Source organism: Planococcus citri, chromosome 2 (assembly GCF_950023065.1).
Source record: "Planococcus citri chromosome 2, ihPlaCitr1.1, whole genome shotgun sequence".
In the NCBI taxonomy this organism is placed as follows: Eukaryota; Metazoa; Arthropoda; class Insecta; order Hemiptera; family Pseudococcidae; genus Planococcus; species Planococcus citri.
Genome location: NC_088678.1, coordinates 77,488,193 through 77,509,753, shown reverse-complemented (window position 1 = coordinate 77,509,753; position 21,561 = coordinate 77,488,193). Strand labels below are relative to the sequence as shown.

At 34.8% G+C, this 21,561-nt stretch overlaps 1 protein-coding gene across 5 annotated transcripts in view; it reads left to right on the top strand.

Annotated features, from left to right (window-relative positions):
- Window positions 1–21,561, top strand: part of LOC135837832 (myb protein-like) — a 45,078-nt gene that overhangs the window by 6,063 nt on the left and 17,454 nt on the right. For 4 of the 5 annotated variants that reach the window (XM_065353228.1, XM_065353229.1, XM_065353231.1 and 1 more), the window contains exons 2-10: window positions 10,139–10,310; window positions 10,891–11,273; window positions 14,860–15,085; window positions 15,782–16,014; window positions 16,644–16,950; window positions 17,035–17,130; window positions 17,218–17,496; window positions 17,571–17,672; window positions 17,737–17,940. In XM_065353228.1, coding sequence (XP_065209300.1) covers window positions 10,139–10,310; window positions 10,891–11,273; window positions 14,860–15,085; window positions 15,782–16,014; window positions 16,644–16,950; window positions 17,035–17,130; window positions 17,218–17,496; window positions 17,571–17,672; window positions 17,737–17,940 — 2,002 coding nt within the window. The remainder of the gene's footprint in view (window positions 1–10,138; window positions 10,311–10,890; window positions 11,274–14,859; window positions 15,086–15,781; window positions 16,015–16,643; window positions 16,951–17,034; window positions 17,131–17,217; window positions 17,497–17,570; window positions 17,673–17,736; window positions 17,941–21,561) is intronic. The other variant, XM_065353227.1, reaches the window with a different exon arrangement.

Here is a 21,561-nt window from a genome sequence, read left to right as displayed (position 1 = left end):
CATCGAAGTGATGCAAACAGAGACTCGTTTAGATAGCCTTTTCAATAGCCCTGACTCCGGAAACGAAATTTTCATTGTTCAGTTTGAAAAAGCAAACTATAAGATCTTTCAACTGAAGAACCAAAGTGTCGTAGAGCCAGTTTCCAACTGAGAAACTAGATCCCGAAACTCGATGGCTAGATTTAGATAACAATTGACCCATATGCCGTTACAATTTTTGATCTGACTGAATTTACTACAAAATGTGCATATTTTAAAGTTGCTCAATGCCCGATTCTTGGAATTTTGTCTTTCGGGTGAAAGAAATTCCAATGCCTTTGAAATACAAACGTCACTCCATCGGATGTGTTGTTTGTTGTTTTCTCTACAATGTTTGTTGTTCGAACAATAGAAATTTTTAGTGTTTTTTTTTATCTACTTTTTGGAAAAAGAGGAATGATGAAGACGAATACACATGTATGCTTGTATGTATTTTATGTATATTAATGAATCTAGTATGCCTGTATGGTATTATAGAAATAGTGTCTGGCTAAGAAATACATATTATTATGTGTATATAGGAACATGAGGGAGTAATCGATGGTATTGTAGGGTGATATTGTTGTCGGTTATACACGAAAAGTGAAGCGAGGGTGGCTACGTTTTTTGGGCACGCGTCACCGACACTACCTTTTGTTCGGTAATGAAAGTATTTTCAAGCCGATTCTATCGCCTTTTAATCTTCACACAGCTGTCTGGCGTTTTGTAGTCCTACTTTAAGGGAACCCTAACTTGCTGGAAATTTTACTCTGTAGAGTACCACACATAAACGTGTTGAAAAACTAGAAGAGATGAAGAGATGAAATTTCAGTCACGGATCGATATTCTTATATATCGATCAATATCACCAGTATCGATCGATGTAGTAATACGAGTACTTATATGTTGGTAATTACAAATTTATATTTTAGTGTAACGAAATTTTCAGCGCCGGAAATTAACCTTACACTTCGCTAATCGATTCATTATTTAGTAATCGAAAATCGAAGTTTCTCATTCTCATACTCCTCGAAGATATAGACGTGTCTTATTTTGAAATAAACGGTCGTTGGTATTTTGAAAAAAATTTCCTTGCTCGTTGAACTCTGCATGTACTGTAATCTTCATTTCATTAGCTTAGCTAGTATTACCATCCTATAAAGATGGGTTTTTGTATAATTTCCAATTCGCATCTGCTCTTCTGCATTTTGGACGCCAGTTGCTGGCTATACATATAAGAGTAAGAACTAGCTATACGTGTGCCTGTGTATCTATCTACCTACGGTTTACACCTGCTTTAGCCCTTATATACGAGTACTCGTATTTATTCGAGTTCCCTGTGGGTACATTAATTGCACTTTCTGTCGTGTTTTTTTTTTACTCTCTAGTTTTCGACTTCTTTAAATGTATGCGATGATGACGATGTATCGTGTACTGGGTTCATGAAACGAGTACTTACGCAGGGTTTTGTGGACGTATGTCTATATGTACTTGTTGTACATGTTTACGTACGTGTAGATATTTCGTGCAAATGGCACGTTAAAGTCACGAGAGTAATATATGTACTCGTATGTACAATGTGCATTTTATTCTTTGTTTCATCAGATGTTATTAGCGGTTTGAGAAAAAACACCTCTCTGTCTTTTACGTAGGTCTACATCGACAGAGTGAGAGCTGAAGTGGAGTTGAAAAGAAGGTTTAGTTTGATGAAAGAGTTACTTACACAGGGTGTTCATTCCCCCTGAAAAACCTGGAAAAATTTGAAAAAACAGATTGATTGCTTTGAATAAGCGCCTGTTTTCACTTCTCGAAACAGAAAAATGTTCAAAAATCATATGAATGTTGTATCAATTAGCAAACTCGATGTTTTTCTACCACATCAAAAACCTAAAAATAGCTTCACTATAGAAATAGGACCCAACATTATATCTGCCCAGGGCCCGCATCTGATCTGCAACTTTTTTTTTTGTAATTTTCATACTGGAATAAATGAAAGTCCCCCCCCCCCCCACCAGAACATTTGAGCTGCAAGCACTGCTTCCACGCGTTTAATTTTTTTTTTAATTAAAAAAAATGATAAACGTTTAGCTGTTTTTTATATCCTAAGAAGTAGGTATCCAGTTCAAAGAGAAACTTATGAAAAAAATCACCCCCCCCCCTCAAACTCATTTGTTAATAAATCTACTGGAGGCTCTAGAACTGCTCAAGATGGGTTGAGACCGTTTCCAATCAATTTGGCAGGTCAAAAGTAGGAAATATCTCAAATTTTAGCTTTCTAAGTCAATTTTTGGAGAATTTTAATTTTTTTATTACTCATTTGAAAGTTTTACTACTTTTTTCAAATGGATCAGTTAAAAAGCCGAAATTCATTCTGTAAACTAATTTTAATACACTGTAAAGGCGACTGCAGATGGATTTCAAGCCGTTTTGAAGCCTCCAGTGACTTTTTGGAAGCTACTGGAGCCTCCAGGAGATTTTCAATCTTCGAAATTTCGATAAAACTTTACAGAACAGAGTTGGAAATCTATAAAATTCACTCTGCATTTCAACTTCAACACGCCATCATATCGACTGCAAGTGAGTTCAAATCATTTTGGAGCCTCCAGCGACTTTTTGAAAATTCTTGGAGCATCCGGCAGATTTTTGAAAATTGAAATTTCCTTAAAATTTCATCAAATGGAGTTGGACAGCCGATATCAAGTCGTTTTGGAGTATCCGAAGACTTTTTGGAATTTACTGGAGCCTCCAGCAAATTTTTCAATGCTGGACATTTCCATCAAATGTTTCCCAAAAGAGCTGGGATCCAAAACTCCAATTTCAACACGCTATCAAGTCGACTGCAGGTGGATTCAAGTTATTTTGGAGCCTCCAGCGACTTTTTGAAAATTCCTGGAGCCTCCAGCAGATTTTTGAAACTTGAAATTTCCTATAAATTTCATCGAACGGAGTTAAACAGCCGTTATCAAGTCGTTTTGGAGCATCCAGCGACTTTTTGGAATTACTGGAGTCTCCAGCAAATTTTTCAATGCTCGAAATTTCTATAAAATTTTACCAAAAAGAGCCGGAATCCAAAATTTACTCTGCATTCCAATGTCAACACGTTTTCAAGTCGACTACAGGTGGATTCAAGTTATTTTGGAGCCTCCAGCAAATTTTTGAAAATTCTTGGAGCCTCCAGCAGATTTTTGAAAATTGGAATTTACACAAAATACGGCTTCATAACTTCATTTGATGAAATTTTCACAAAATTTCAAGTTTCAGAAATTCACTGGAGGCTCCAGTAATTTCCAAAAAGTCGATGGAGGCTCCAAAATGACTTGAAATCTGCCTGCAGTCGAATTCATAGAGTATTGAAATTAGTTTACAGAGTGAATTTCAGATTTCCAGCAGCATTTGACGAATTTTGTGGAAATTTCAAGTTTCAAAAATCTGCTGAAGGCTCCAGAACTGCTTAAAACGGTTTTAAATCGTTTCCAATCGATTTGACGGATCGAAAATAGTTCATATCCCAAATTTTAGCTTTCAAGGTCAATTTGGTAAAATTTTGATTTTTTTTCTTAATTTTGGCCTAAATTCGATTTTCAAAAATTCACCAAAAATCGAAAAATACACTTTAGCACTTGAAATTTTGGATGGTGATGAATTTTTGCACGCTCTTGCGATCTAACTCTAGCTGTCCAGTTGAAAAAATTTCGTGCTAGTCTTATGCTGGAAAGCAAAATCTGCCATTTTAGCTGACCTGTCAATCGAAATTGTCGAGTAAAGTCAACTTTTTTTTGGCAAGTTTGCTTTAAAATGTTCCTTAGCGATTGGCGGGGAGGGGGGCTGGAATTATTCCTATTGCCGTATGCCGAATTACATATATTATAATATTATGTACTTACATTTCGAATTAATAAGGCAACCATTTTCTAAAAACAAACGTAGAGTCATATCATCTAAGCTCGTCGCCATACCTTGTAAGTTTCCATTCATCGCGTAGGTATACTATTCTCAATTATCCATACGAAGGTCACCTCAAATCTCTTTCATAGTTGACTTGTTCGAGTTATTAAAATGAGAAAATCGTAAAGCCACAATCCACTTTTCACATACCCTGCTTGACAGCGTAGAACACTTTCCGAACACACGACAAAAATTGCTGGTTTACACGCAACTCAAGTCAATTCAAGTCAGATTCGACTCCAGCACTTATCCATTTCCCGGATACACGGCAACTTGTACGTACATAAGGGGGTATTTCTTCAAGAATTCTATATTATGTTCACATAAGCGTAACCACGTCGCTTTAAAATCCTACACTTGATTAAAATTTATATCTAAAACATTCGAGTACATCTAGAGGTCTTTTTAATGAAACAATTTCGCGCCATTTTTTCCACGTGTTTGAGGAAACTTGCAAACAAAACAAAAACACAACCAACTCATCCGCAAAACGCATACATACAGCATATGTGCGTTATGAAAATTCATCTTCTCGTACAGAGATACCTATCTATATGATGATGGAAACCATATGGTACACAATCATTCGACTAAAACATCCCTTTTTTACGTACCAAAGCATCCATCTTTTTTGAAGAGGAAAAACATCAAATATGGCCAAAGGGGATAGAAAAAAATCTCCAGTAAGTCGAGTGAGTATAAAGTACACCTCTCTGCGTACCTACAGAGCATGAGATGCGAGAGAGTACCTGGAACATGAAATTACAAATATCCTGCCTTTACAATTGCTTACCTACGTATTACACACGTATCAACAATGAAAGAAAGGTTCGGAAGCTTCCCTTTAAGCTCTATAGCTTGGAAATTACTAACGAACAACCGGATACATGGTAGACGACCTCCTTCTCCAACTAACAATTACACGATTTAAATTTTCCAAAAAGAATTTCCGGATTATGGAGCGTAGAAAGCGCGCCGGCTTTTTATTTCTTTCTCTGGTTCAAAAATCTTCGAAAAATGCTCCAAGTCGATGGTGAGATGTTTCCTTCGGTTTTGGGCCGGACGCGAGGTAGCGCTACCTTTTACATATACGAGTAGTCGAATGTACTTCTGCTGGTAATTACCCACAGGAACTAAGTACATTTTATAATTTTTTTTCTTCTTTCGAACCGGTTTTCTTTTTCGTCAACCATTCTGTGAAACAGTTACCCGCTTCATTAGGTGAAATTCAATTATTATTTCGAGAATATTGAATTTTAATTACGGCGAGAAACCGGTTCGCGAAGATGATCGACAAGTGTCATTGATACCCATTATGATCTCACGATGCACAATGGCGAGATTATACGAATAATATGGAGCTATTCGTTTGAAAAATTAATTCAGTTTGTGCATTTCGAAAAAACGCAGTAGTGACAGGAAAACGAAATTAAGTCTGGGAAAATTACAACTGTGAAAAAAAAACATTTGAAATTTTGGCTGGTGAGGGGGAGTCCTAAGGAACATTTTGCTACCCCTTGTCCCAAAAGAAAGTGGCCCTACGTTCAAAATGGTGGCCATTTTGATTGACAGATCAGCCAGATCGAAAGAGCGTGCAACAATTCATCACCAGCCAAAATTTCAAGTGATAAAGTACTTTTTTCGATTTTTGATGAATTTTTGAAAATCCAATTTAGGCCAAAAATGAGGGAAAAAATCAAAATCTTACAAAATTGACCAAGAAAGCTGAAATTTGGTGTATACTCTATTTTCGACATGCCAAATTGATTGGAAATTGTTTCAACCCGTTTTGAGCAGTTCTGGAGCCTCCAGCAAATTTTTGAAACTCGAAATTCTCACAAAATTTCATCAAATGGAGTTTGAAAGCCAAAATTCATTCTGCAAACTAATTTCAATACGCTACGAAGTCAACTGCAAGTGGATTTTAAGTCGTTTTGGAACCTCCAGCAAGTTTTTGAAAATTACTGGAGCCTCCAGTAGATTTTTGAAACTTGAAATTTCCCAAAATTTCATTAAATGGAAAGACAATTAATATATTCATGAAGAGATCAAAACGTGTTAATCGAAACAAAAAAAAAAATAAATTCCCACGTGATGTACACAGGTAGAAGAGAAAAAAACTAGTTCACTTCATACATACGTGAAATAGTAAAAAAAAAACACCCTCAATACCTGGCATAGGTAAATAAAAATACATCGTAGGTACAGCGACCGGAACCAAAGCACATTTATATAGGAATATAAACAACCCATAAGATACCTACACGAGCCATCAACCTCCTCTGACGAGACCCACAATCTCTCGTGAGAACTTTTCCCACCGATGGTCGACTGCAGCCGATTGCAAAGGGCTCCTATAAATTTCGATACGATAGGGAAAAAAAACACCGGCATCGAGCTCGCGTAATGTAAAGGTACATTCTATTTATTCTAATGCAAATACCGCATCTGTGTAGATCCTTTCGCAGGTAATACCACGATTCACGTTTACCTTTACCTCTTGCTTTGCTTTCCCGTCGTCGTCGCGTCATCGTCCTTTCTTTTTCTTCGCTCTCGCGAAATCAAAACCGGCCCCGAAATGCGTTTTACGAGTAGACCAAGCATAGGAGGGTGTAATTGAACTCTCCACTAGTTTACCTCCGTATAATACGCGAGACATGTGTACAGACGTACAGAGTATTAACCATGTCGACCATTTCAGAGGTACCTATGTACTTGTACTTCTTCCTATTACGATTTATGTAGAAATTGATAAATGAATAAACCGCGACTCTAAATACCTATTCTGTTTTATGTGCACCCATCTACGTATTACCTAATGCATTCCCACCGAGTGAGTTTTCGATAGGGGTGTTGGCGCGAAATTTTCACTTTGTTGGGGTGGTCATGCCCATTGCATCCATCACAGAGCAGATGCTGTTTTAGGTACATTTCTCTCGATGAGATATTTGGCCTGCGGTATTAAAAACACAGAAGTAATAGATGACCAGAACAGTAATCATTTTAAAGCATACGGTGTTATCAAGTTCAGAGTACCATTTTATTTTTCAGCAGATTTGAATGATGATAAAATGATGATATGAAGAGAGTTTTGTGATGATTTTTTTTTATCACCAAAATGGGGTATTTTTTATTATTGAAATGAAGTAATTTTCCATTAAAAAAGAAAAAATATCAAAAACTTTGCTTTCTGGGAAAAAATTATTAAATAATACACATTTTAGTGAGTGAAAATTGTTGAATGAAAATTTTAGTGTTTTTTATGTCTCGAAACGATACTCTTAAATTCGAGGCTCCTTTGAAAATCCTGCAACTAATTGTGCTTATTTTTTTTTCAACACCAGCCAAAATTTCAAGTGCTATAGTCCTATTTCGATTTTTGATGAATTTTTGAAAATCGAATTTAAGCCAGAAATAAGAAAAAAAATCAAAATTTAACCAAATTCACCTAGAAAGTTGACTTTGACTCCAGGTATATTTCAATTCATTTTGAAGTCTCCAGCAACTTTTTAGAAGTTACTGGCGCCTCCAGTAAATTTTTTGAAACTCGAGATTAGCTTGCAGAGTGAATTTCAGTCGCTGGAGGCTCCAAAATAACTTGAATCCACCAGTAGTCGACTTGATTAGCGTGTTAAAATTGTAATGCAGAGTAAATTTTGGATTCCAGCTCTTTTCGGTAAAATTTTATGGAAATTTCCAGTATTGAAAAATTTGCTGGAGGCTCCAGTAATTTCCAAAAAGTCACTTGATGCTCCAAAACGACTTGATATTGGCTGTCCAATTCCATTTTATGAAATTTTTTGGAAATTTCAAGTTTCAAAAATCTGCTGGAGGCTCCAAGGATTTTCAAAAGGTCGCTGGAGGCTCAAAAACGACTCGATTTCGGCTGTCCAACTTCATTTGATGAAAGTTAGAAAGTTCATGGAAATTTCAAGCTTCAAAAATCTGCTGGAGGCTCCAAGAATTTTCAAAGAGTCACTGGAGGCTACAAAATAACTTGAATCCACCCCCTGTCGACTTGATAGCGTGTTGAAATTGGAGTGCAGAGTAAATTTTGGATTCCTGCTCTTTTTTGGTAAAATTTTATGGAAATTTCCAGCATTGAAAATTTACTGGAGGCTCCAGTTATTTCCAAAAAGTTGCAGGATGCTCCAAAACAACTTGATATGGATGTCTAACTCCATTTTGATTAAATTTCAAGCTTCAAAAATCTGCTGGAGGCTCCAAGAATTTTCAAAAAGTAGCTGGAGGCTCCAAAATAACTTGAATCCACCCCTTGTCGGCTTGATAGCGTGTTGTAATTGGACTGCAGAGTAAATTTTGGATTCCTGCTCTTTTTTGGTAAAATTTTATGGAAATTTCCTGCATTGAAAAACTTGCTGGAGGCTCCAGTAATTTCCAAAAAGTCGCAGGATGTTCCAAAACGACTTGATATCGGCAGTCTAACTCCATTTGATGAAATTTTATGGAAATTTCAAGCTCCAAAAATCCTGCTGTAGGCTCCAAGAATTTTCAAAAATTCGCTGGAGGCTCCAAAATAACTTGAATCCACCTGCAATTGACCTGATAACGTGTTGAAATTGGAGTACAGAGTTAATTTTAAATTCCAGCTCTGTTTGGTAAAATTTTATGGAAATTTCCAGCATTGAAAAACTTGCTGGAGGCTCCAGTAATTTCCAAAAAGTCGCTGGAGGCTATATAACGAATTGAAATCAACGTGCAGTCGATTTCGTGGCGTAGTAAAATTACTTTATAGAATGAATTTTGGCTTTCCAGCTGCATTTTGATGAAATTTTGTGTAAATTTTAAGTTTCAAAAATCTTCTGGAGGCTCCAAAAACCGCCCATAACGGATTGAAACTCTTTCTAATCCATTTAGGTGGTCGAAAACCAAGTAACTTCCAAATTTCAGCTTCCCAGGTCATTTTGGTGAAATTTTGATTTTCTTCCCTCAATTTTAGTTCAAATTTCATTATCAAAAATTCACCAAAAATCGAAAAAATGAACTTTAGCAGTTGAATTGTGGGAAATCCAAATCTGCGATTTCGGTCATTCCATTTGAGAAAAAAGTTGTCCCAGAGGATGGAGGGGGAGGGGGAAGGGCAATTATTCCAATTGTCATATGCTGGAATTATCTCTTTTGAACTCAAAAATTTAAAAATATTCACCATGTTTGATGTGTTTTCAAAGATAGATGACTCGAATATGACCTTATTGTAAAGGTCAAATCTCTACTGTGCTTCTAGTGCTATCAGTTAGTGTCCTTAGTGAGAGTTGGAGGGGCGGGGGGGGGGGCTGAAAGGTGTCGAATAAAAATGAGTTGATTTATTTTTCCTAAAAAAATGAATGAAAATTAGAAAAAACTTTCTATGTACCTGCGAATTATGATTTTTATCCCAGAATCATCAAATTTGGATGTTGTAACAAATTTTTCGCTGTGATTTTTGTGAATTTGGGAAATGAGAGAAAAGAAACAAGAGGAAAAAATGATACGAACTTTAGCCTCTTAAGATGTTGAATCGATCAAAAATTTAAATTCCAATTTTCTAGTCTGCGAAGCACATTGATTGTGATATGCCCCCCTCTCACCATCGTTTCTAATGAATCAGTCTGAAATAATTGACGCCCAGCGCTAAAAATTCTTTGAAGTACAGATTTAATTCACCGTCATGGTATTGGTAATCTTACCTTGCAATATTCCTGTTGCAAGGGGACGCATGTTTTCCGCAATTTCTCACCCTTTACTCCGGATATCCGCCATCCGGAGCATATTTTCATATTCGAGGAAAGAAAAAAAGTCACTACCTGGAACTAGGATAACTAACATTCTATTGCTTCGAGTAAATGGTGTAAAAAATGACGTGTTTTCCAGGTATTTGACTTCTCAATTCGAGCATTCTTTGAGAAATCTCTATCACTGGAATTCTAGTGCAAAATTCTTTTTTATGAAGCCTATTTTTTTTTCAATACCCATTATCCATATCGAACTAACCCATGATACTTTTCAAAACCCTTTTGGATACCTGGGAATTATTTATCCGCAATAAAAAGAAGAGAACGAAACTATCCTTTATGTACCTACTCTTTCGATTAAATAAATAACTTGTTTTTTCGATTCGCTGATCTCGATTGCGTCAAGTCTAATCCTTTCTGCTTTATTTTTTTGTTTTTCACAGATCTAGATCTAGCTTTGAAGATAGTTGCACCAGCGAAGATGAATTAACGGATGATTCGAACGGTGGAGATGGAGTTACCAGTAGCTGGTCAGTTGCGTCGCAAACTGGCCAGTCAAGAGGAAGGGCCACCACTTCGGGTGTGATCAACAAAGGAAGGTGGACCAAAGAAGAGGTACGACTATAGAGATTAATTACCTCTACGAATAGCCTATTACAAGATTGAAAAGATGATGAAAAAAATACATAAATAAACGCGACGATACGGTGAAAAAGCGCCATTTTTTTCTACATACATGGTCATTGCATAATTGGTATTAGTTACTTGAGACGTGTCGTACATGTACACACAGAAGCGTAAAATTTCATATAAAGGACCCTCTTCATCGACGACGGGGGTTTTTTCTCCGCGAGATATTTCTTCACTTTTCAGAGAAGGGTCAGAATAAAAAAGCAACCCTTTGAAATGATTGCGTAATACAAAAGAATTACGAAATAAGGCTCCGGGTATGACTATGTACGAGGTTTTGCTTTCTTAAATCGTACGTAGGTAATGTTCGTGGTACCTTTTGATATAAAAAAGATCACCGAAGGGTTCGTGTGTACTAATGCTGTAACATTATTATTACTCTCAAAGATACGTGTTTAAATGAACGAGTTTTTTTTTTCTATCTTTTGGAAGGATTAATGGAAACGGTTTTTTTTTTCTCGAGAATTTATTTTGCAATATATATTGATATAATTTTATTTTATAGGACGCTAAATTGAAACAGCTCGTCGAAGAATATAACGAAAGGTTCGACCTTATTTCCAAACATTTCCCGGATAGGTCAGACATCCAATGTCAGCAAAGGTGGCAAAAAGTTGTCAATCCGGAGCTGGTAAAAGGACCGTGGACTAAAGAGGAAGACGACATGGTGTTAGAACTGGTCGAAAAATACGGACCGAAAAAATGGACCTTGATAGCCAGACATCTAAAGGGTAGAATCGGAAAACAGTGTCGAGAACGGTGGCATAATCATCTGAATCCGAATATCAAAAAGACCGCCTGGACGGAAGAAGAGGATAGGATAATTTACAATGCTCATATTAAATGGGGCAATCAGTGGGCCAAGATCGCCAAATTGCTGCCTGGAAGGTACGTTGTCGATAATCGTCACAAGCAGGACTTTTTTATTATAGGGGCATGCTGAGCTCTCAAAGAAAATATCAAAAATATCGAAAAATTGCCATAAAAATTGGAAAAAAATGAAAGAATGGGGGAGGGGATGAAATTTGATTTAAAAAAAGACGTTTTCAAGCAATTTTGTAAAAAATAGGACTTCTGTTTGGCAAACTTTGAAACAAAAAAAGGACTTTTTAGGTAAGTAAGGCAACGATCAATGCTTTTTAGACGTTTTAGCAGAAAAAGCACAAATTTTTTAGAAATTTTGACAGAAATGACGACTATTTGACTTGTTATTTTATCAAAAAACTACTACTTGAATCGCCAAAAATTGACCCTGATAAAAAACTGTAATTATTCGACAATTTTTGGAAAAAACAGGATTTTTGGGCAATTTTGCCAAAAACAGGACTGCTGTTTGACAATTTGACAAAAATGAATATTTTTTAACAATTTACTTTTACAATTTACTAAAAATTGACACTGACAATTTTACTAAAAATTGACACTTTTTGACTATTTCACAAAAAATTGTCATATGTTGGCAATTTCACCAAAAATGACACTTTTTGCCAATTTTACCAAATGTTGACACTTTTTGGTAATTTTACCAAAAATTGATACATTTTTGACTATTTTCCCAAAAATGACACTTTTTGGCAATTTTACCAAATGTTGACACTTTTTGCCAATTTTACCAAAAATTGCACATTTTTGACTCCTCCTCCAAAAATTGACACTTTTTGACAATTTTTGATCTAGTTTACCAAAAATTGAGACTGTCTGACAATTTTACCAAATGTTGACACTTTGTGATAGTTTTACCAAAAATTGTCACATTTTTAATTATTTTCTCCAAAAATTGACACTTTTTGACAATTTTACCAAACGTTGACACTTTTTGGCAATTTTACCAAAAATTGACATTTTTTGACACGTTTACTAAAAATTGACACTTTTGACAATTTTACCAAAAACTGAGACATTTTCACTCGTTCTCCAATAATTTACACTTTCTGAAAGTTTTACCAAAAACCGACTCATTTTTGACTATTTCCCTAAAAATTGACACCGTCTGACAATTTTACCAAATGTTGACACTTTGTGACTATTTTACCAAAAATGGCACTGTCTGACAATTTTACCAAATGTTGACACTTTGTGACAATTTTATTAAATGTTGACACTTTGTGACAATTTTATTAAATGTTGACACTTTGTGACAATTTTATTAAATGTTGACACTTTTTGACAATTTTTGATCTAGTTTACCAAAAATTGAGACTGTCTGACAATTTTACCAAATGTTGACACTTTGTGATAGTTTTACCAAAAATTGTCACATTTTTAATTATTTTCTCCAAAAATTGACACTTTTTGACAATTTTACCAAACGTTGACACTTTTTGGCAATTTTACCAAAAATTGACATTTTTTGACACGTTTACTAAAAATTGACACTTTTGACAATTTTACCAAAAACTGAGACATTTTCACTCGTTCTCCAATAATTTACACTTTCTGAAAGTTTTACCAAAAACCGACTCATTTTTGACTATTTCCCTAAAAATTGACACCGTCTGACAATTTTACCAAATGTTGACACTTTGTGACTATTTTACCAAAAATGGCACTGTCTGACAATTTTACCAAATGTTGACACTTTGTGACAATTTTATTAAATGTTGACACTTTGTGACAATTTTATTAAATGTTGACACTTTGTGACAATTTTATTAAATGTTGACACTTTTTGACAATCTTTGGGCTATTTTACCAAAAGATAGCACTTTTTGACAATTTTATTAAAAACTGACTCTTTTTGGCAATTTTACTAAAAATTGACACTTTTGACAATTGTATGAAATGTTGACATTTTTACCAAATGTTGACACTTTTTGCCAATTTTTGACTATTTCACTAAAAATTGACACTGTCTGACAATTTTACCAAATGTTGACACTTTTTGACAATTTCATTAAATGTTGACCCTTTTTGACAATATTTGAGATATTTTAACAAAAATTAGCACTTTTTGACAATTTTATTAAAAACTGTCTCTTTTTGACAATTGTACAAAATGTTGACACTTTTACTAGAAATGGACTTTTTTTTGCCAGTTTTTCCAAAAATTGACTTTTTTGAATATTTTTTCAAAAATTTACAATGTCTGACAATTTTACCAAATGTTGACACTTTTTGCCAATTTTTGGGCTATTTTACCAAAATTGACATTTTTTGACAATTTTATTAAAAATTGACCCTGTTTGACTATTCTACCTGAAGTTGCACATTTTTGCATATTTTACCATGAATTGACTCTTTCTCATTATTTTACCAAATTTTGACACGTTTTTGACAATTTTTCCAAAATTCCGCAGCTTGACACATCTTTGGCAATTTGCTCAAAAATTGACACTTGTTGGCTCGTTTTCCAAAAATTGACACTTTCTGACAATTTTACCAAATGTTGACACTTTTTGCCAATTTTTGGGCTATTTTACCAAAATTGACATTTTTTGACAATTTTATTAAAAATTGACCCTGTTTGACTATTCTACCTGAAGTTGCACATTTTTGCATATTTTACCATGAATTGACTCTTTCTCATTATTTTACCAAATTTTGACACATTTTTGACAATTTTTCCAAAATTCCGCAGCTTGACACATCTTTGGCAATTTGCTCAAAAATTGACACTTGTTGGCTCGTTTTCCAAAAATTGACACTTTCTGACAATTTTACCAAATGTTGACACTTTTTGCCAATTTTTGGGCTATTTTACCAAAATTGACATTTTTTGACAATTTTATTAAAAATTGACCCTGTTTGACTATTCTACCTGAAGTTGCACATTTTTGCATATTTTACCATGAATTGACTCTTTCTCACTATTTTACCAAATTTTGATACATTTTTGACAATTTTTCCAAAATTCCGCAGCTTGACACATCTTTGGCAATTTGCTCAAAAATTGACACTTGTTGGCTCGTTTTCCAAAAATTGACACTTTCTGACAATTTTATCAAATGTTGACTTTTTTTGCCAATTTTTGAGCTATTTCACCAAAAATTGACACTTTTTGACAATTTTATTAAAAATTGACCCTGTTTGACTATTCTATGTGAAGTTTCACATTCTTGCCTATTGTACCAAGAATTGACACTTTCTGACTATTTTACCAAATTTTGACACATTTTTGACAATTTTACCAAAATTTGGCAGCTGCTGGACACATTTTTGGCAATTTTCTCAAAAATTGACACTGACAATTTTGACAAAAAGTGGGCACTTCTCAACTATTTTGTTGAGAATCGACGTAAATTTACAGGACCTTTGTTTGTCAATATTTTGAAACAAAGAGACGACTTATTAAACTACGAGTATGGCGAAAATCTATTTTTCCTGATGTTTGGGGTACAAAAAGGGGTACAAAAAATTACGGACCTGGGTACAATTTTTGAGAATTAAAGGGCCCCCCAAAGAAGCCCACTGACCACAAATAATAATAATAAGAGATCGTATTGTACTTAATTGTGATATTTTACCCTTCTTCTAGAACCGATAACGCAATCAAAAATCACTGGAATTCGACGATGAGAAGAAAATACGACGTAGATGAGAAAAACGACAGTGGCAGAGGTGCCAGTAGGCTTATACCTAGAAGAATGACGCAGTGCAGATCTCATCTAACAGCAGCTCAACAGAATTTACAAGATGTTATTCATAAGACGAAAGCTGAATTGAATAGGAAAAACGAATATCAGTCTGATAGTCATGCCGAAGTAGGTTGATCGATATATTTTAGGTGTATGAGTATAACGTAGGCAAAGAAAATAAAAAGCAAATGTTTAATGGGTCGTAGAATGTTGATTTTTATCTGGTTAGAAATCGAATCGATACCTTGAAGTATTTGGTGGCTGCTATTTCAAAATTCTCAAAAATGAAAATTTCAATTAAGAATTTAGGCATACATTTTAATTTTGAAAATCAACAAAAAAGCATCTTTACCAAAATATCCTGTTGTTGAAAATTATTCAAAAAATAGCAAAAATTCCTACTTGAAAAAAATAAAATTGTTGATTACAATTTTTTTCTAATTGGTCTAAATTATTGAAAAATTGAAAAAAAATTTCCAAATGATTTTTTATTTTTGGTTTTAAGATTGAAAATTCTTTGATCTGTTTAAACCTTGTGGGGAGGGAGAGAAACACTTCGCCTAATGTGTTGGAAATGATTCAAAAGTGATCGAGGCAATTAGAAGGATATTTTTGGGGTCAAGTTTTCAGAAATTTGTATTTTGATGTGTAAAAACTTGATGTTTTTTATGTGAAGAGTTTGATTATTTTGGTTTCAAAATGATTATTTGAATTTGAATGACGATTTTTTTAGAAATGTATTGTTTTTTCCCCTTGAAATGAGTTACATTATAACGAATATATTGAGCATTCGAGATGAGTTAATATGATGACTTGTTTCAGTTCAACAATTGGCACGTACCGAGCTACGATCAAGAATCTCCAACAAAGCAACAGCCTCCTCCTACGTCCGATTATGTCGTCGTGAATATACCTCCTCCAGCTACTCCTTCGATATCATGTGAACAGAAAAACATGACAAAGTACGGTTACCATTTAAATACTAACTTCGAATCACCTCCTAGGCCAGCCAGCGTACCTTTGGTGACGTCTCCTTCATTCAGCAGTGCCCTAAAGTAAGCATACCACCATAAAACCACCATAAAAACTACTCCATCATTCGGACCAGGGACGAAAAGCTAGCCGAAAGCTGGACAGATTTTTGCACTAAGTCAAAAGCTAAAAGTTTGCAAGCTTCATTTAAAAGCTAAAAGCTAGCCAAAGGTTTCATTTTTTTGACTTTTTCAAAAGCTTTTTTGAAGATATAAATTCTCTGAATTCAGAAGAAACAAAAAAAATGAAAAAATTTCATTCAATTTTATTTTAATTCGATTTAAAATTAATTGAGAAAAAAGAAATTAGTCCTAATAATGAACATTCTCCACCATCACTAAATTATGAAATCAATGTACCTGATCTAATTTTTAATTTTAATTTTTCGATAGTTGATGGTGAATCAGCTAGAAGTTTAATGAAATATAGCAAAAAGCTGTAAATCGAATTATTTTTTCACTTTCAACCCTCGAAAATTAATATTTTTGTAAACGCTGATAAGAAAAGCCCAAAGCCCCGTACGAAAATGTAAACATTACAGCAGCTCACTAGCGCCCTCTAAATCAGTATCCGGTCCTAATAACTCCATCGTGTCCATCGAAGATATCCATCATCTAATCGAGCTCTGTTCCTCGTGTTTTTTTTTTTACAGATATTGCAACATCGATACGAATTTCATCGTGAACGAGAATCCCGACTATAGACCGATCAACATGTTTAATTCACCCGACGAAGGTTTCGGCGAATTGAACGTATCAGGATTGTTGAGTTCGCAAGAAGAATACATCTTACCACACAGCATGACTCCGGAGAAAAAAGGTTACCAGCAAGATTTAATAAAGCAATTAAACACGCCACCTCATATTTTAAGAAGATGTAATCTACGAGCTGTACGTAGAAGAAGCTTATCCCAGTCTTTGGATTTGTCTCCGGATAAAAATGTCAACGATGTTAGCTTGGTACGTTTGCGTTACTTGTGTAATTTGTGTATCGTACCTAGAAACCGATACGTTTATTAATAACATTCTCGTATTTTATTTCAGCATGAAAGCAAACCAGGGTCGTTCTTATTGAATATACCAAAAACACCGATCAAATTCACCACTCCAGTAAAACAATTACCTTTTAGTCCGTCTCAAGTGAGTAACTCGTTGTAAAAATGCTCACGACTAGTTTCCTATTTTTTTAAGTCAACAACTAATTTACTCGTATTTCTTTTTCGCCAGTTCTTGAATAGTCCAAGTTTGAATTTATCGTTCGACGTGAGTCTGGCATCAACTCCGGTCAGTCGTCGTCTGCTGCAAACGAACGAAGAAAACACGGATAAAAACAGCCCAGGTGTTCTCGTCACGCCGAATCCGATCAATATGAATATCAAAATCGAAAAAGAAGACGAACCCGAACGAAACTGCGTTACTCCTCCACCGTCCATAAAATATCAAACAGATCCGCATACACCTACACCGTTTAAAAAAGCTCTAGCCGAGTTTGGCTATAAACCATTGGTTAGTAGTAACGAAACAGCATGATTTTTATTCCCCATTCGAGACACGTGGGTTTAATTTTATCATTATTTCAGGCCCAGTCACCGAATCGTTCGATCGACGATATCACCGACTTGATCAAAAGAGAACAAGATTTATCAGATTTCACCGACTGTCGATCATTGGCCACCAATCAGGTATATTTTGGTTGGAAGGTGGAATGAAGATGTAAAAAAACTCAGTTATAGGCTTAACGAATAGTATTGTATACAGGATACCGATACCCACGATAGCGGTTACGTAAGTAAGAGGAAACAAAACGGGTTACATTGCGCGACAGGCAAAGAAAACGCATTACCTCATAAGAAAGTTCGCAAAGCTCTTAATCCCACCTGGAATTCAATGGCACAAGTCCTAGGTTCCACTAACATGCTCTCGGAAACTTCAAGCTTAGTCGAGACACCGGTTAGTTGATTAATACTAATATCAAGGATCATATTCGGATGATCGTGAAATACACACGATTTTATATAAATATTAATACCTAAGTTTGCATCAGGCTGGTCCTGTGCTGTAGGTACCAGTTATTCGTAATGTTCACGAACATCCGATGTCAGTATTAAATTAGTTAATCAGGTGAGATTAACCGGCCAAGCTTTGTTGGAATAGTACGGTTTTTGAGGATTTTATTTTTTTTTTTTGTTTATAATTTGTGAAAAAGTTCGAGCTGTGAAATAATTTTGCTTTTTTTCCTTAAATACACATAAAGCTGTGTCGATGTCGTTTAGTTTTAACTTTGATGATTTTTTTTCTTTTTAATTCAGTGTTTAGATTTAACTCTTTTTTTTTAAACAATTTTTTTTTTTTACACCCAGCTCGTAATTTTAATATTTTAATGTGCAGCTCGCTTTAAATGTAAATATTTTATCGAAAATGGAGCCGAAGGTAGCCGCAGTTTTTCATTTCGAGTGTACCATAACACGATGTTTTCATTATCCAAGCTTTTCCTAACTGGTTTATTTGGTAGTTTAGTAGTTTTTACGTATTCTGTGTTCGAGCTTTAAATACGTACGATAATGCTTATTTGTGTTCCCGTTTTTACTTCACATTTTCCCTTCGAAGAGATCGCCCCGGAGGTTTTCATTTTGCCCAATTTATCGAAGTTATCGGATTTGTTTGTTCGAAGAGATTCTTCGAGTTGGTGAAATTTCGCGTTGAATTGGAAAAAACCCATCGATATTATCGTCACTGGTTTGAATTATCCTTGGTCTCGGTAAATTCGTTTCAATCTGATAGCTTTTGTGATTTTAAATTTTTTCATTCAGAGATTGATAAATGAAGAAAATTAATTAACATAACTTTGAAAATTTCTCAAACCTGTGGTTTATTTCTGATTCGATTTTTGTAGTCATTATTGATTTACGTGTTTTTCAGACTCTTTTAGAGTCTTAAATTTGAGCTGAGATGTTTTCCAAGTGCTTTGGATTTATTTGGTCGAGTAATCTGTTGACATCGATTTGATTTTTCGTATTCTTACTCGTAATCCTAATTTTTTCAACGTAGGGAAATATTTTTGGTTATCAACATTTTTTGCAAAGAAAAATTCCCCTAAATCACTGCAAATTTTAATCACCAATAATTTTTAACTTTTGGATTTTTTTCTAAAACAAATTTTTCTCATTTTTTGACCAATTAGACATTGGTTTTTTTTGTTTAAATCTGTGTCTACGTATTCGAAATTTTTTAGGAACCGAATTTCTTCAACTTGAAGGATAATTTTGCCAACATTAGGAAAGTGGTATGCCCTATTACCCTCTTTTCCCCCTCCCCGTCAAGTCTATCCCTCCCATTACTCGATTATCTCTTCATCTCGAAATCATATTGATGTGGAAAAATCTATATTTTTAATGGTTCCGAAGTAGGCTATAGTCTTTAAATTGGAAAAATTTTCAAATAAACGTTATGAAGCGCTTCATGTGGATTATGATTATTTCTGTTGGAAAATTTTTGAAACTGGTTCAGTGGTTTGAAAGAAGTTGTTTATGGGTTCTCGAAAAATGTACTTACCTGAGTAGGAATTAAATAAAAAAATCAGTTCAGTGGTTCCCAAAAGGTTACTTGAAAGGATATTTTAAGGTAAAATGGGCCAAAGTCCCTGTCCTCGGATTTTTGAAATTTTGATGAAACGTTGTTGGGTACCTTTTAAAAAATGTTGAAGCCAAAAAAATTTCGCCCACCCTAACCCCTTGCCCCTAATGGCGGAAAAACGATGGGGGGGGGGGGTATAAAATCATACTCGACGAGTTTTGAATAAAAAATTTTGAATTCACACAAAATATTAATATGGAGGAAATATGAGTCCAGCCATCTGAATTTTTTCAAAAATGTTGGCCCCCTAGAGGTACAATGAAGCATTTTTTTAAATTAAAAACTCAATTTTTGGGCAACCTCCCTCCCCCAATTTGATCCTTAGAAGGGCCCAACTGCTAATTTAACTTCCTATTCGTGTTCAGTGGGATTCTCCGCAAACGTTTCCCATTATTAATGATAATGATGCCAGGTGTATTGAAAGATATCGTTCCTGAAAGTGAGGAAATATTTTGGAACGTTCCATAGTGGTCCGAAATGAAGAAGTAGCGGCCAAAATTCAAAAAATCCTTAGATTGAAGAATTGCCTGTACAGAAATGAATGAATTGAGGTACCTCAAAATAGTCAAAAAAAACTGCTAACTTCAAAATGTTGTAAAACATGTCAATTTAAATTTTTTTCAAAACTTTATTATGGGTTTATATCAAAATATGGACATGTTTGAGTATAAAAATCGTTGATTCCATTTTTTCTAAAATATTTTGGTTTCTACAATGTTCATCACAAAAAAACTAATTTTCTTTGCTATTTTTGAGGTAAAAATTCTTCTTGAAAACAAACCCAAGCTAGACCAGCGGGAAATATCACATCCCTGGCGTACTATGGCATGTAAAGAAAAAAATCCTTGAAAAATTTGCTGCCCCAACCTGCCTTATTTGAAAAAAATTGCTATGCAGAGTTGCATAAGTGCTGTTTTTCCTATTTTTTTAAAAACATTTTAAGTAAAAATTACTACGGGAATATGAATACTAAAATTGACTTTAGCAACCCAAAAAAAACATATTTTGGTACCCATCACGAATTTTTCAAAATGTCACGTTTTGCACCACCCCCCTCCCCCCTCGAGGGCTCATTTTGAGGTTATAGGGGTAAAATAAATGCCAAAATCGACTTCAGCGACCTAAAAAACCCCGATATCCAATAGCGATTCGAAAAATACATATTTCGATACCCATCTCAAATTTATCAAAATTTGAACCACCCCCTTCCCCCTTTTGAGGGCTCATTTTGAGGTTAGAGAACAAACAAATGTCAAAATCGATTTCAGCGACCTAAAAAACCCCCATATCCTCAATTTTACGGATTTTGCTTTGAAATTCGATTTTGCACCACCCCCTCCCCCCTTTGAGGGCTCATTTAGAGGTTAGGGGTAAAATAAATGCCAACATCGACTTAGTCAGCGACCTAAGAAACCCCCATATCCGAAATTTTACGAATTTTTCTTTAAAATTCGATTTTTGGCAGCTACTTCTTCATTTCGGACCACTTTGCGCTCGTAGTGCCAATTTTTTGGTCAATATTGCCAACCTCGAAAAATCGAAAAAATTTCCTAAATTTTTGGTAGTTTTTTCAAAATCTAAAATATTGACACTACTGCATTCTAAAATATTTCCTCAATTTCAGGAATGATATCTTTCAATATTTTGGCATCATTAAAGTGAAACATCTGCGAAGAAAAAATGTTCAAAACAACTGAATCGGTCAGTGCGGAAAGGGCATAAGTCCATTTTTGCGTTTTTCAGGAATAACAAAAAACTGATTCATTCAAAAATCAAAAAATTTCAGTAAACATGCTTAAGGTCATTGAAAGAGGACCCCAAGACACAACTTTTAGCGCAGTTTCCAAAAAAAAAATATTCACGTGCGCCAGTGCTGTTGCTGCCTAAACAAATGGGACTTAGACCCTTTCTGCACTGAATTGACAAAATTTCTTTCGA